Below are 15,832 nucleotides of genomic sequence, written 5' to 3' on the forward strand. Positions count from 1 at the left end.
AAATGTATAAATTAAAAACAACAACAACAACAAATGACTCAACCACCAAATCAGGTATTAGTTACCCAGGCAACAAACCTCCATTCTAAGGTTAGATTGAGGTTTTGCTAGTGACCTCCCTCACATCATGAAAGACTCCCTTGGTTCTTTCATTTCCTAGGAAATCCAATTGTTTTAGACACTCTTTTCCAGGAATGGTTAAAAGACCAATTAATACTTCTTATATAAGTCAAAGTATCAGTATACCCACAATATTCCTTGATTCGAGTGCCCATGATGTGAATGCAGTGGGGGATTTGCTTCCATGCCTTCCTCCATTAAATCATGATGCCTTCACACTCTCTTTTTTATACTGGAAGCTTTCAGCTATATTCGTACAGATATTAATATTATAAACTGATGGACCATTGTCCAGCTCCAGTCATCATTAACACTTGGAGAATATTCTTAATATGTACCTTTTCTTTTTGTTCTATTAGCAGCTAATCAGTGTCAACAAGCCAATTCATGTATAAATATCAGTAATGATATTCAATTATTTACAATATTACCCTGTTGATTAGAAGCCTAAAAACATGAATAATAATATCTAACAAAACAGGATATGAAGCGGCCTTTTCACCTGCACCACCACCAGTCTCTAATGCATACAAACTGGTATTTTCTGTACTGGCCTTTTGGACCCAGCCGTGTTGACCATCTTCATATTTCACCGAGATCCTCCCATCCCTATAGCCCTGTGGGCTGATGTGTGCCTGGCACCTCCATACAGGGGTCCTTGCAAGGCCACACTAACCAGACACAGCTGCAACGCCAAGTCCAGTTCTGGGATTTTTTATATGGGAGCTAAAATGTTAAGAAAAAAGATTACAAAGGGGACCAGGCTGTGCTAAGACCCTGTGGGTGCTATCCTATCCTGGATAAGGTAGCAGGTATAGAATTGGGAGAGGGGAAGGACTGGGAAAAGAGGTGGAGCTCAGGAGGGTATGCACTCCTCAAACCACCCACAGTGACTATTTCCTTGCTGCCTCCTGGGAGAAGTGGCTGCAGTGCCCTTAGAAATCATGGGCTGAGCATGTCCTCCAGGGGCCAGCTTGGCAAATGGTCAGCCCTAGAAGCACCATCCTGATAATCTGAGCTTATTCTCATGCTCCCCTTTCTTGGGTGGGAAGAGTAAGTCAGCCAGCCACAGAGCAGGTCTGTAGTTCTACCCCCACCTCAGCTCAAAAATTCACTTCCTTTTTGGTGGTCATTGTGATATTGAGAGCACTGTGGTTGCTCATTTCCAGGATGCTTTAAGGTCATGTCCAGGTACACAGTGTCCAGGTCTGAGGCTTCAGAGATTCAGTCAGCAAGTTCCTCTCCTTTTGCAGAGGCCACGGGAACTGGGCTCCCTGAGAAGCTGAAGTCCAAGGAGGACCCAGTCAGGGCTGCTTGTGATAACATTCAGCCTTTCCCTCTTGCTTCTCAACCCTACAACCTCAGCAGAAATCTGCCTCTTTCCTCTCTCCCATACTTGACTACTTGCTTTACTCCTGCCTCATCCAGCACCATGATTCTAAGCACCATGAGAGTTCCCAAAGAATTCTGCACAGCTCCAGGCACAGAGGATAGTCCACAGATGTTTAAGTAAGGATGGAAACAATGCAGGAGAAAAGCTCCTCATGAAGCAGTAAGAGTAGAGCCTGGGATGCGAATTCTTGATTCTTGCGTCTTCCTCACTGCATCCTTACCTTCATCCTCCACCCCACCAGCACTTCGAGAGCCTTGGAATGTGGCTGCCTTAATGTGCTAGAGAGGCTGGCATAACCTCCTATTCTTGTAAATATAATGTGACACTCATGAAGTTACGTCCAGTATATTTGATGCATCATCTGTGTTAATATCAAATAGATTTCCATGGGTTGTGTTCATTTGTTTGTGTATTAATGAAATTGAAATATCTGGAAACACGTGAAAAATAAGCAAGTGTCTTCCTCCTGGTTTTCATCTGTTTGTCTTCCAGAAAGTCACTTTTCCATAGCTAAGGTTCAGTATCTTCATCTCTAAAAAAGGAAAAATGTTACTTAATTGATAAGATTGTTAAAGAAGAGCAAGGTATCTTTTTATCAACACTTACTGTGAGCCCACATCACAGGTAACAATTTTAAATGCCCACCTGGACAGGTGAGTAATGTAAATGGAAGTATTCCAAGTGGGTGTGGAGGCAGGTGGACAATAAGGAATGGTGGAGATTATGGAAAGTGAGAGAATGCTCCCTTCCTGAGAAAACGGTTGCTCTTCTTTGCTTAGTTCATGGTTTTCCAAGTGTGACCCCTTGAGTAGCACCCTCAGCACGTTGGGAACCTTGTTGATGCAGCTAGTCAGGTCCCAACCTGTGCTACTGAATCAAAACTCTCCAAATGAAGATCTGAAATCGGTATTTGACCAAATGACTCAGGGATTCTGATGCTCACTCACATTTGAAACCCATGGTCCTTTTTAAATACCGGGACTGTGATGCCAGTTTGTTTACTTGTCCTGCATTGATAAAAAAATTTTGTAATATAAATTTATTTACTTTAATTGGAGGAAAAACTTTATATGAAATGTCCCACCATGAAATTTTATAAATGCCTAAAATTATAAAATGAACTCTGTAGTTAACGAAGCATATATTTTTATATTTTAGCCAGAAGTGCATCCTAAGGATACATCCCCTCTTAATCTTGAATATAATCTGGAAAAACATACTACAGGGTTCAAAATATCAGGTGCTGTTTTATCATGTAGCAAGAAAGTAATCACCTATTACGCAGGTATGAACATACCTCTCCAACGGCACAGCATCTCAAATATCTAAACATCTCCTGTCTGCCCCAGGTGCATTCCATCATTTGAAGATGTGGCCTTATTACCATGGAATTGAAGATTCTCATTATTCAGGTGGAGATACTGAGGAACAGAAGCAGAGATATGACCTGGGGTCCCAGTGGGTTGGCACCGCTTATCTTCATCCAGTATACAGTGACTGTTTGTTCCTGTCTTTCAGTTTCTCTAAAGAGGCCTTCAGGGACCAGGGAGCTTTCTAATTAATGACCACACTTCCATGAGCAAGGAAACGGGGAGCTGGAGCGAGAACTGGCCTATTACGAGGCTTGTGGATCCGGGGGACCTGTAATGAGGACCATAGTGAGGAAGACCAGGAGAGGAGGACATTGAGAGAGAAAGATAGACTGATGAGAAATGAGAAGGGAGAAAAGAGGAGTTATTTGAGGGGAGAGTCTCAGCTACTCCCTGGTCTCAGATGCAGAGATTGACTCAGAAAGAAGGGCAGGGCTGGAGCGCCTCATGAATGCGAATCCTTGTTTTACCATCAGCAGGCTGTGTGTCCTGAGCAAGTAGATTTACTTATGAGCCTCTGCTTTCTGCTTGACAAAGGGCGAGAATCCCAGATGTTGTAGGATTGACATGAGGCTAAATGAAATCACGCACGTGGAATGTCTCAGAGAGAGTATACCCTTGACCCACAGTGGCTTGTTTTGTGAGTAACCCACTGTTGTTGGTATTGAGAGCTCCCGCCATTCTCAATGCTGTTCTATGTTTGTAACTACAAGTAATAAACAAGAGTGAGTGAAGGGATGGTGGGTGTGGCATGTGTGCACTCTAATTTACAGCTTGCAGTGCAGCAGAGTGCATGTGCACAGCCTCTAAGTCAGATCGCTGGGTCCAAATCCTCTCTCTACAAGCTATGATATAAGCTAATTGCTTTATTTCTTTATATCTCAGGTCCCTCCTCAGTAACACAAGGATATGTCAACAATTTCTCCCCCTTTATTTAAAGATTTTTTAGGATTAGATGAACTACATATTTCATGTGTCTAGGATAATGCTAGTTACATTAAAGAATCGAAGTTTTGCCTGGAGAAATTACTCATTACTGTTTTTATTACTACTAGAAAGGACTTTGCCTTCTCGGGAGAAGGAATATATGGCTGTTGCATCCATTGCTTCCATGGCAACCACGTGGGTGCACAGCACGTGTCTCATGTGATTCCTGAAGACTTGGGGTTCTGAGAGGTTTAAATCCTCAGGGAAAAAGGTAAGAAAATGCAGAGCTGGTACCCAAACTGAGGTCCTATGGTCCTATCGACAGAGAGGGAGAGAGCAGGAAGAACTAGGTGGATACGGTGTTCTTCTGAGGTTGCCTGATGTCCACTCAGGGAGACCGCTCTCCTGTTGGTGAAACCAGGTGAGGGATGACTGCTGGACATGCTGTGGAGACAGATTCAGCTTCCTGTTTCCCCTCAGCCACCCCCATTACTCATTTTTTGATGTATAAACAGGGTTATTGCCCAAGACAACAGCACCTTCACCAGCTAAGTCCCTTCCTGGACCAATGTCTGGTAAAGTGCAAGTGTCCATCCACCAGAGAAGCTGTGGCAATGGTTGTAGGAAGGTGACCTGTGTCACAGTTGTCATCTGAGGTGGGGGGGGGTCAGGACATCGAGGTCCAGATGAGACGACACCTGCAGCTGGCTGAAATGGAGGACGTGGTTACCACACTGCTGGTCACTTATCTGTCCTCTGATCTGTCCTCATCCACCTACTTATCATTCATCACATGCCAGGTGCTGTTGTAGGGGCTGGGATGCTCCCTGACTGTCCATATAGGACAAACTCCATCTCTCTGATCACAATCTGTGTTTACACGAGACCCACAGGCATCAAGTGAGAAGTGCTCTTTACTGGGCTTTTGAGCCCTGCAGACAGAAGCAGGAGGCATGGTTAGGTAGGGAGATTATGCAATAAACAGGACTGACCCAACTCCTCCCCTTGCCCACTCCCCTCCTCATCACCTGATCCCACCCCTCAGCCAGGATATTAAAGCTCAGTATATCCCCAGCATCCTCAGGAGCCCTCCTGCAAGGCCACCAAGATGAGACGCCTCTGTCTCTCCGCAGCCCTTCTCGTCCTCCTGATTATCCTGGTGGACAGCACCCCGCTGAATATACACCATATCCAGGATGAAGGTAGGTCCAGCCTCACCTCTCTTCTACAGCTTCTGGGAAAATGATAGAAGTCCATGGAAGGGCAGGTGTGGAGTGGTATTTCCAACCATCTCTGGATTTCTCCTGTCATGGTCAGGGTACTGTCTGTTTTTTCTTTGGTTTTGGCAGCACTGGGCTTCCTCCCTATGGAAGGATATTCTCTAGTTCCGCAGTCTACTCTCGGGTTGTGGTGTGTGGGCTTCTCGTTGAAGTGGCTTTTTTGCTGCAGAGCAAGGGCTCTAGGAATTGGGCTCATAAGTTGCAGTTCACCTTCTTAGTTCCTGCAAGGCATGTGGAATCCTCCCAACCTGGGACAGAACCCATGTCCCCTCCCTTAGCATGTGCATTCTTATCTACTGGACCATCAGGGAAGACTTAAGTTGCAAAGGTTTAACTCCACTGATACCTTGACTCTCATGAAGATATATATTACAATTTATACATATATAACTCTACCAGACCAGGGTCCCCATTTTGGAGACTCTCTATTCCTGTTCCTGTCATGTCCCTGAACCTCACTATAGTGTAGTAATAAAAGTAAGTAAAGTGAAAGTTGCTCAGTCACGTCCAACTATTTGCAACTCTATGAACTGTATAGTCCATGGAATTCTCCAGGCTGGAATCCTGGGATGGGGATCCCTTTGCCTTCTCCAGGGGATCTTCTCAACACATATAGAAATCATGTCTCCTGCATTGCAGGCGGTTTCTTTACCAGCTGAGCCACCAGGAAAGCCCTGTATTGTAATAAAAAGATTCAAATTTGTACCATCTCTTAGTTAATGGCCTAGGTCTCCTAAAACTGTTAGGGTTTCCTGCCATTAGATGTTATGAGATGAGTCAGAAGAGGCAACTCAAGGGAACCTCAAGATGTGGTTGGTGTCCAAGAAATCACAAGCATGCATTTACTGTTTACAATTTTCAACAACTGCCATTCCAGCACCTCTGAGGAGAAGGGAGGAAACTGAGAGTGAGATCAATCACAGTGGCTGATACTCCAGCCAACATGCCTGCTTAGTGAACCCTAGGGAGAGATACATAAGAACTGGGCTCAGAGAGCTTGTGGGTTGGTGAATACAGGAAGCTGATGTGAAGCTGTGCTCACTAGGGCACAGAGGCTGGGCACACCTCCCTCCTTCTTTGCCTGCACATCTCTTCCATTTTTCTGCCTCGAGTTCTATTTTGGGAATGCAAGCAATGGTTTTCCGAAGTTCAGCCACCGGTTCTATTGAGTTGTTGAATTTGAAGATGGGGTCATGGACCTGCAAGCCTCCCATTTTAATTATTTGGTCACAAGCATGATTGACATGGGGTCTCATGGCTGGCATCTGAACTGAATATTCTTGAGCCCTCAACCTACAGAATCTGCAATAGCTCCATTGATTCCCATCAGATGTAAATGGACTTGTTGGACACCTAGTGGATGTTTGGGGAATTGGTTGCTGTTGGTAGAGACACCACATATTTGGTGCCAGGGAAAAATGCAGAATCACTCACCCCTGTGATTTGGGGCTCAGGTGATGCTCCAAAAAGGGAGAGCAATGAAAGTACACATTGCAACCAGAAATTGATCTCAGTTATCTGTATTTCCAGAGTTCCTGGGAGAATCAGGGAGTGTATCAAATGGGTTATAACATGCTAGTATCTTGTCCTGGCCCTGCCACCCACATGCCATGTCCTGGAACAAGTCATCTGCAATTTTCTCATCACAACAGGGGATACATGTTACATGGGTTTTGGAACAGATTACCATTCATATGTATGAGGAAATAAATCACATTTCATGCTGAATTCCTACATTGTACACCAATATATGTTAATCTAAAAAAATTTGAAAAAATTTCCGTTACTACTTATTTTGTGCCAGAAAGAATATTTATGTGTCAAATAGTGAGTGTTCATCTATCATGAAAGATAATCAGAAAGACCTGGAATAAATGTGTTGCAGGGAATGTAAGAAACAGGCCTGTGTAGGTTGAGCACTGGGACCAAAGCTAAGACATTATTAGGAAAGTGTCCAGGCCCATCCCATGTTCCCTTCTGAGTATTGTTTATTATCCATATTTGTCCCTCCCTTGTCCAGTGTTGACTTCTATTTTATTTGCATATTTGATCCTTACTTGGTTCATGTCCCAGACTTCCTGAAACTGTTGGAATTTACTGTCTTTCATAGGTGTGGAGACAAGCCATAGAAGGGGACCCGAGAAGCGTTCAGTAATAGATGTGGTTACAAGCATCATCGACGGTGTGGCTACAGGTGTGAACTTTCTGCAACTCTGGGGAGAGGAGAGACCACTGAGATTGAGAACAGGCACCACTGGCCAATGATTCGATCAAAATGCCTGTTTGGTGAAACCTCAATAAGAATCCATAAATATGCATTTCAAGGAGCATTTGGGGTGGTAACACACGATGTGATGTGAGGGTCCTGTGTGGTCTAGGGTGTGGAGGCTCCCCAAACCTCCACTTCCACTTTGCCCTGCACATCTCACTCATTTTGCTGTGCCTAGGTTTATCCTTTATGATAGCGTGACATCCCTATGTGAGTGGTCTTCCTGAGTATGGCCATCAGATTTACTGAGTTATTGAACATGGAGTGGGGTAGTGGAACTTCCCAGTTTTAGACACTTTGTCAAATCAGGAGTGACTCGGGATAACATGGCTGGCATCTGAACTGAGGACTGTTCTGAGCCCTCAATTTACACAGTCTATACTAACTCCCTGGATTTGCTGTCAGAATTAAATGGCCTTGTTGGACACCCAGTGGGTGTTTGGAGGAATTGCATGTTGTTTCTAGAGACACCACAGATTTGGTGTCGGAAACCCAGACTCATTCTCCCTGTGCTTTGGGAGCTCAGGTGAGTCCTGCGGACAGGGGAGTAATGAAGGTAGGACACTGAACCCAAAGGCTCTCAGCATTTATCCGTATGTTCAGAGGCAGAAGTGTTGTGACAGGGAAGTATCTTGTTCAGACCCTATCAGCCTCATGACGTCTCATCAGGTCATTTATAGTCCTCATCTGAACAGCAGATAAGCGGTAAATGACTTCTTTGAACATCTACCAGTCATAAAACTAAACAGCTTTTCACATTTCATGACCACGTTTGGTCATTTTCCACCAGACAATATTCATGAAAAGATTTCTCTACCTGCTCCCTTGGGCTTGTGTGACAAAGGCTGGCACAATATTAAAATTCTCCTGGCCTTTTCCTTTGTCCATTTTTGCCTATAATTTTATTTTCCATATTTGAAACTTTTACTGGTTCATGGTTCAATATTTCTGAAAATTTGACATCTTTTCTTTCATAGGTACCAAGATTGTCAAAAATGGAGCTGGATTACTAACAGGATTGGCTGAAATAATCACTAAAGCAATTAAAGGTTTGAACTTTCTGCACCTATGGGGAGAGGAGGGCACTCACTGAGACTGAGATCAGTACCACTGGCTGACGATTCAATACTTATGCCTGTTGAGTGAAACCTCAGCACAAATCCATAACTATTGGCTGAGAGAGCTTAGGAAGGGGGAGCAAATGGTCCTGAGGTGAGGGTGCTCTGCTCAGGAGGGCATAGATGCTCTGCCTAACTCCACTCCTCCCATGCCCTAAAGATCTCCTCCATTTCACCGTTTCTGAGTTTTTTTCTGGACATTAATTTGAGAACAGTGATTAAGAGTTTTCCTGAGATTGGTCGCTTATTCCATTGAGTGTTTGAGCATGGAGGTGGAGCGAGGGAAATTTCGAGTATCAGTCACTTGGTCAGAAGCATGATAACTCAAGAACACATGGCTGGCCTCTGAAGTCAGGGGATCCTTGATACCTCAATGTGTGGCATTGGCCCTGACTCCACAGATACGGTATCAGATATCAATGGACAGTGAGAGCCTGTTGGGTGTTGGGAATTGGATGGTTGGGGGGAAAACCACGTATTTGGCATTAGGACAAAACCCAGACTCACGCTCTCCTTTGATTTGTGGTCTCAAGTGAGGCTTGGGGAGACGTGAGTAGTGAAAGTAAGCATGTGGACCTGGAAACTGTCACCAGTACTCTGTATTGTTGAGTTCCTAGCCAATCAATAGTGCATCAAATGGGTTGTGACATGAGAATACTGTATCCTGACCAGTCCACCCACATGCTCGTGTCCCGGCACAAGTCATCTGCAGTTTCCTCATCTGAGCAGGGGAAGCATGTACATGAGTTCTTAGAACAGATGATGAGTTATGAACAGAAAGACTTTACTCACGTCTCATGACCGGATTTGTCCATTTTCTACCACAAAGTGTTGATCTGAAAAAAATTCTCTACCTGCATGCTTTGGCCAAGTAAAAATATTTCTTTATCAAATAATGTTTATTCCTGTATTATTGAGAGTAATCCAAAGATATCGAACCACAGAGGAGGACAGCTGCCTGGAAAGCAAGAAACACAGTCCCTGTTGGGTAGCCTGTGGGAGCAAGGCTGATACAATATAACAAAAGTCTCCAGGCCCTTTCCCTTGTTGTCTTTTGACTGTCATTTTCTTATCCATGTTTGATCCTTTTCCTGTTTCATGGTCCAGGCCTCTTGAAACTCTTGAAATTTACTCTCTTTCATAGGTCAGGTGATGATTTCCAGAATACAGTTTGATAACCATACACAAGAGGAATTGCCAACACTCAACATTGAATACTCAACACTCAGTGAGGAAAATAAAGGTTTGTAGCTTCTGCATCTCAGGGAAGAGGGGAGGGCTCAGAGGTTTTGATCAATGACCAATGATTCAATCAATAAGCTTATTTCTTGAAACCTCAACAGTGCATAAATATTTCATGGTGAATTTTGTGCATGTTCCACTAAGATGTGTTAATCTAAATAATTTTTTAACTATTTACTTTAGGCAGAAAAAATATTTAGGTGTCAAGTAATGAGTATTATTCTTTCATGAAAACTAATTAGAAAAACCTGGGATGAATGTTCTAGAGGGAATGTAAGAAAGAGCCCTGTGGAGGATGACTCCTGATACCAAAACTGAGAGATTATTAGGAAAGTTTCCAGGCCCTTTCCCATGTCCCCTTTTGACTATTGTTTATTATCCATATTTGTTCCCTCCCTTGCCTAGTGTTGACTACTATTTTATTTGGCATATTTGATCCTTACTTGGTTCATGTCCCAGACTTCCTGAAACTGTTGGAATTTCCTGTCTCTCATAGGTGTGGAGACAAGCCATAGAAAGGGACCTGAGAAGCGTTCAGTAATAGATGTGGTTACAAGTATCATCGATGGTGTGGCTACAGGTGTGAACTTTCTGCAACTCTGGGGAGAGGAGAGGGCACTAGATTGAGAACAGGCACCACTGGCCCATGATTCAATCAAAATGCCTGTTTGGTGAAACCCCAATAAGAATCCACTAATATGGGCACTCAGGGAGTGTTTGGGGTGGTAGTACACGGCGGTGATGTGAGGGTCCTGTGTTCTCCAGGGCATGGAGCCTCCTCACACCTCAACTTGCACTTTGCCTTGCGCTACTCTCTCATCTCTCTGTGCCTAGATTCATCCTTCATGAAAACATGACATCCCTATGTGAGTGGTCTCTTCCTGAGTATGGTCATCAGATTACTGAGTTATTGAACATGGAGTGGGGTAATGGAACTTCCCAGTTTTAGACACATGTCAAATCAGGAGTGGCTCGGGATAACATGGCTAGCATCTGAATTGAGGACTGTTCTGAGCCCTCAACTTACACAATCTATACTAACTCCCTGCTGTCAGAATTAAATTGCTCTTTGGGCACCCAGTGGTGTTTGGAGGAATTGCATGTTGTTTCAAGAGAGACCGCTGATCTGGTGTCAGGGAAGCCCAGACTCACTCTCCCTGTGCTTTGGGAGCTCAGGTGAGTCCTGCGGACAGGGGAGTAATGAAAGTAGAGCCTCTCAGCATTTATCGATATGTTCAGAGTTCCTGGCAGAAAAGGATAGTATATCCAGTGGGTTTGACAGGGAAGTATCTTGTTCAGACCATACCACCCTCTTGCTTGTGACTTAAGGTTAGTCATCTGTAGTCCTCGTCTGAACAATAAAGAAGCGCTAAATAAGTTCTTTGAACATTTACCAGTCATAAAACTAAACAGCTTATTCTCATTTCATAGCGAAGTTTGGTCATTTTCCACCAGGAGAGATTCATGAGAAGTTTTTTCTACCTGCTTCCTTGGGCTCCTGGGACGAAGGCTGGTACAATATTAGCAAATCTCCAAGCCTTTTCCTTTGTCCACATTTGCCTATGATTTTATTTTCCATATTTGAAACTTATCCTGGTTCATAGTTCAATATTGCTGAAATTTTTGAAATCTTTTCTTTCATAGGTACCAAGATTGTCACAAAGGGAGCCAGTATACTAACAGGATTGGCTGAAATAATCAATAAAGCAATTAGAGGTTTGAACTTTCTGCACCTATGGGGAGAGGGGAGGGCACTGAGACTGAGATCAGTACCACTGGCTGACGATTCAGTACTTATGGCTGTTGAGTGAAACCTCAGCACAAATCCATAAATGTTGGCTCAGAGAGTTTGTTGGCGGGGGGGTGGTAAATGGTCCTGAGGTGAGGGTGTTCTGCTCAGGAGGGCGTGGACGCTCCACCTATCTTCACTCCTCCTGTGCCCTAAAATTCTCCTCCATTTCACTGTTTCTGATTTTATCCTGTACCTTAATGTAAGGACAGTGAGTAAGAGGTTTCCTTAGTTTGGTCGCTGGTTCAACTGAGTTTTTGAGCATGGTATTGGGGTCATAGAAAGTGCCACTTTCAGTCACTTGGCAAAACATGATAATGTGAGTCCACATGGCTGGCATCTGAAGTCAGAACAGTCTTGATAACTCAACCTGTGGCATCGGCACTAACTCCACAGATATGGTATCAGATGTTAACTGACAGTCATCTGCCCCTTGACTGTTGGGAATTGGATAGTTGGTGGAAAATCCACGTATTTTTTTTCAGAAAAAAACCCAGGCTCACCCTCCTCTGTGATTTGAGGCCTCACGTGAGGCCTGGGGAGAGGTGAGTAGAGAAAGTGAGACCCTGGTCTGGAAACTGTCACCAGTTTTCAGTATTTTCGAGTTCCGAGCCAATCAGTAGTGTATCGGGTGGGTTGTGACATGGCAGTATCTAGTCCTGACCAGTCCACACACAGGCCTGTATCCTGGGCAAGTCATCTGCAGGTTCCTCATCAGAACAGGGGAAACATATTCCATGAGTTCTTTGAATAGATGAAGAGTTATGAATGGAAAGTCTTTGTTAATGAATCATGGCCAGATTTGTCCATTTTCCACCACAAAGTGTTGATCTGAAAAAAATTTCTCTACGTACCTACTTGCTTTGGCCAAGTTAAAATGTTTCTTTATCATATAATGTTTATTCCTGTATTACTAAAATAATAAAAAGAGGTTGAATCATGCAGCAGCGCACAGCAGTGAAACAAGAAAAACAGCCCTTGTGGGATAGCCTGTGGGAGCAAGGCTGATACAATATAACCAAAGTCTCCAGGCCCTCTCTCTTGTTGTCTTTTGACTGTCATTTTCTTATCCATGCTTGATCCTTTTCCTGTTTCATGGACCAGGTCTCCTGAAACTCTTGAAATTTACTCTCTTTCATAGGTCAGGTGATGATTTCCAGAATACAATTCGATAACCATACACTAGAGGAATTCCCAAAACTCAATATTGAATACTCAACACTCAGTGAGGATAATACAGGTTTGTAGATTCTGCATTCGGGAAAGAGGGAATGACACTGAGATTGTGATCAATGACCAATGCTTCAATCAATAAGCCTAATTCTTGAAACCTCAACAGTGCATAAATTTTTCATGGTGAATTTTGTCCATATTCCCCCAAGATGTATAAATCTAAAAACATGTCTTTAATCTCTTACTTTGGGTAAGAAAGAATATTTAGATGTCAAATAATGAGGATTCTTTTTTCATGAAAAATAATTAGAAAATTTGGGTTGAATATTTTGCAAGAGATGTAAGAACGAGCCCTGTCTAGGATGACTCCTGATACCAAAGCTGAGACATTATTAGAAAAGTTTCCAGGCCCTTTCCCATGTCCCCTTTTGACTATTGTTTATTATCCATATTTGTCCCTTTTCTTGTCCAGTGTTGACTACTATTTTATTTGCATATTAGATCCTTACTTGGTTCATGTCCCAGGCTTCCTGAATCTGTTGGAATTTCCTGTCTCTCATAGGTGTGGAGACAAGCCATAGAAGGGGACCTGAGAAGCGTTCAGTAATAGATGTGGTTACAAGTATCATCGACGGTGTGGCTACAGGTGTGAACTTTCTGCAACTCTGGGGAGAGGAGAGGGCACTAGATTGAGAAAAGAACCACCGGTCTATGATTCAATCACAGTGCCTATTTAAAGAAACCTCTGTAAGAATCCATGAGTGTGGGCATTCAGAGTGTTGGAGTGGTAACACACGGTGGTGATGTGAGGATCCTGTGCTCTCTAGGGCATGGAGGCTCCTCACACCTCAACTTCCACTTTGCGCTGAACTTCTCACTCGTTTCTCTGTGCCAGGATGTATTCTTTTTGATAACATGACACCCAATTGAGTGGTCTTCCTGAGTATGGTCATCAGATTTACTGAGTTACTGAACATGGAGTGGGGTAATGGAACTTCCCAGTTTTAGACACTTTATCAAATCAGGGTGACTCGGGATAACATGGCTGGCATCTGAGCTGAGGACAGTTCTGAGCCCTCAACTTACACAATCTATACTAACCCCATGGATTTGCTGTCAGAATTAAATTGCCTTTTGGACACCCAGTGGGTGTTTGGAGGAATTGCATGTTGTTTCTAGAGACCACAGATTTGGTGTCAGGGAAGCCCAGACTCATTCTCCTGTGCTTTTGGGATGAATCCTGGGAGGTGAGTTACTCACTAACTTGGGGAGTAATGAAAGTAGGACACTGCCTCTCAGCATTTATTGATATGTTCAGAGTTCCTGACAGAAAAGGATAGTATATCCAGTGGGTTTGACAGGGAAATATCTTGTTTGGACCATATCACCCTCTTGGCATGTGTCCTCAGTCAAGTCATCTATAGTCCTCATCTGAACAGTAGATCAGGCTAAATAAGTTCTTTGAAATTTACCAGTCATAAAACTAAACAGCTTATTTTCATTTCATGGCAAAGTTTGGTCATTTTCCACCAGAAGAGATTCATGAAAAGATTTCACTACCTGCTTCCTTGGGCTCCTGGGACAAAGGCTGGTACAATATTAGCAAATCTCAAGCCTTTTCATTTGTCCACATTTGCCTATGATTTTATTTTCCATATTTGAAACTTGTTCTGGTTCATGGTCCAATGTTTCTGAAAAATTTGACATCTTTTCTTTCATAGGTACCAAGATTGTCACAAAGGGAGCCAGTATACTAACGGGATTGGCTGAAATAATCAATAAAGCAATTAGAGGTTTGAATTTTCTTCACCTATGGGGAGAGAGGAGGGCACTGAGACTGAGATCAGTACCTCTGGCTGAAGATTCAATACTTATGTATATTGAGTGAAACCTCAGTAAAAATCCATAAATATTGGATCAAAGAGTTTGTTGAGGGCAAAGCAAATGGTCCTGAGGTGAGGGTGTTCTGCTCAGGAAGGCATGGATGCTCCACCTATCTTCACTCCTCCTGTGCCCTAAAACATCTCCATTTCACTGTTTCTGATTTTATCCTGTAACTTAAAGTGAGGACAGTGAGTAAAAGATTTCCTGAGTCTGGTTTCTGGTTCGACTGAGTTTTTGAGCATAGAGTTGGAGTGATGAAAAGTTCAACTTTCAGTCACTTGGTCAGAAGCATAATGCGAGGCCACATGGCTGGCATCTGAAGTCAGAACAGTCTTTATAACTCAACCTGTGGCATTGGCACTAACTCCACAGATATGGTATCAGATGTTAACTGACAGTCATCTGCCCTTGACTGTTGGACATTGGATGGTTGGTGGAAAATCCACGTATTTTTTTTCAAAAAACCCAGGCTCACCCTCCTCTGTGATTTGAGGCCTCACGTGAGGCCTGGGGAGAGGTGAGTAGAGAAAGTGAGACCCTGGTCTGGAAACTGTCACCAATTTTCTGTATTTTCGAGTTCCAAGCCAATCAGTAGTGTATCAAATGGGTTGTGACATGGCAGTATCTAGTCCTGACCAGGACACACAGGCCTGTATCCTGGGCAAGTCATCTGCAGGTTCCTCATCAGAACAGGGGAAACATATTCCATGAGTTCTTTGAATAGATGAAGAGTTATGAATGGAAAGTCTTTATTACATGAATCATGGCCAGATTTGTCCATTTTTCACCACAAAGTGTTGATCTGAAAAAATTTCTCTACGTACCTACTTGCTTTGGCCAAGTTAAAATATTTCTTTATCATATAATGTTTATTCCTGTATTACTAAAATAATAAAAAGAGGTTGAATCATGCAGCAGCGCACAGCAGTGAAACAAGAAAAACAGCCCTTGTGGGATAGCCTGTGGGAGCAAGGCTGATACAATATAACCAAAGTCTCCAGGCCCTCTCTCTTGTTGTCTTTTGACTGTCATTTTCTTATCCATGCTTGATCCTTTTCCTGTTTCATGGACCAGGTCTCCTGAAACTCTTGAAATTTACTCTCTTTCATAGGTCAGGTGATGATTTCCAGAATACAATTCGATAACCATACACTAGAGGAATTCCCAAAACTCAATATTGAATACTCAACACTCAGTGAGGATAATACAGGTTTGTAGATTCTGCATTCGGGAAAGAGGGAATGACACTGAGATTGTGATCAATGAC

At 43.2% G+C, this 15,832-nt stretch overlaps 1 protein-coding gene across 1 annotated transcript in view; it reads left to right on the forward strand.

The window, feature by feature from the left end:
* The window catches only part of LOC102266908 (uncharacterized), an 85,975-nt gene that overhangs the window by 33,338 nt on the left and 36,805 nt on the right, over window positions 1–15,832 (forward strand). Inside the window, 12 exon segments of the mRNA XM_070382034.1 lie at window positions 4,944–5,012; window positions 7,201–7,284; window positions 8,337–8,408; window positions 9,622–9,720; window positions 10,216–10,299; window positions 11,364–11,435; window positions 12,650–12,748; window positions 13,244–13,296; window positions 13,298–13,327; window positions 14,403–14,433; window positions 14,436–14,474; window positions 15,677–15,775. Coding sequence (XP_070238135.1) covers window positions 4,944–5,012; window positions 7,201–7,284; window positions 8,337–8,408; window positions 9,622–9,720; window positions 10,216–10,299; window positions 11,364–11,435; window positions 12,650–12,748; window positions 13,244–13,296; window positions 13,298–13,327; window positions 14,403–14,433; window positions 14,436–14,474; window positions 15,677–15,775 — 831 coding nt within the window.

Source organism: Bos mutus, chromosome 13 (genome assembly GCF_027580195.1).
Source record: "Bos mutus isolate GX-2022 chromosome 13, NWIPB_WYAK_1.1, whole genome shotgun sequence".
Lineage (NCBI taxonomy): Eukaryota > Metazoa > Chordata > Mammalia > Artiodactyla > Bovidae > Bos > Bos mutus.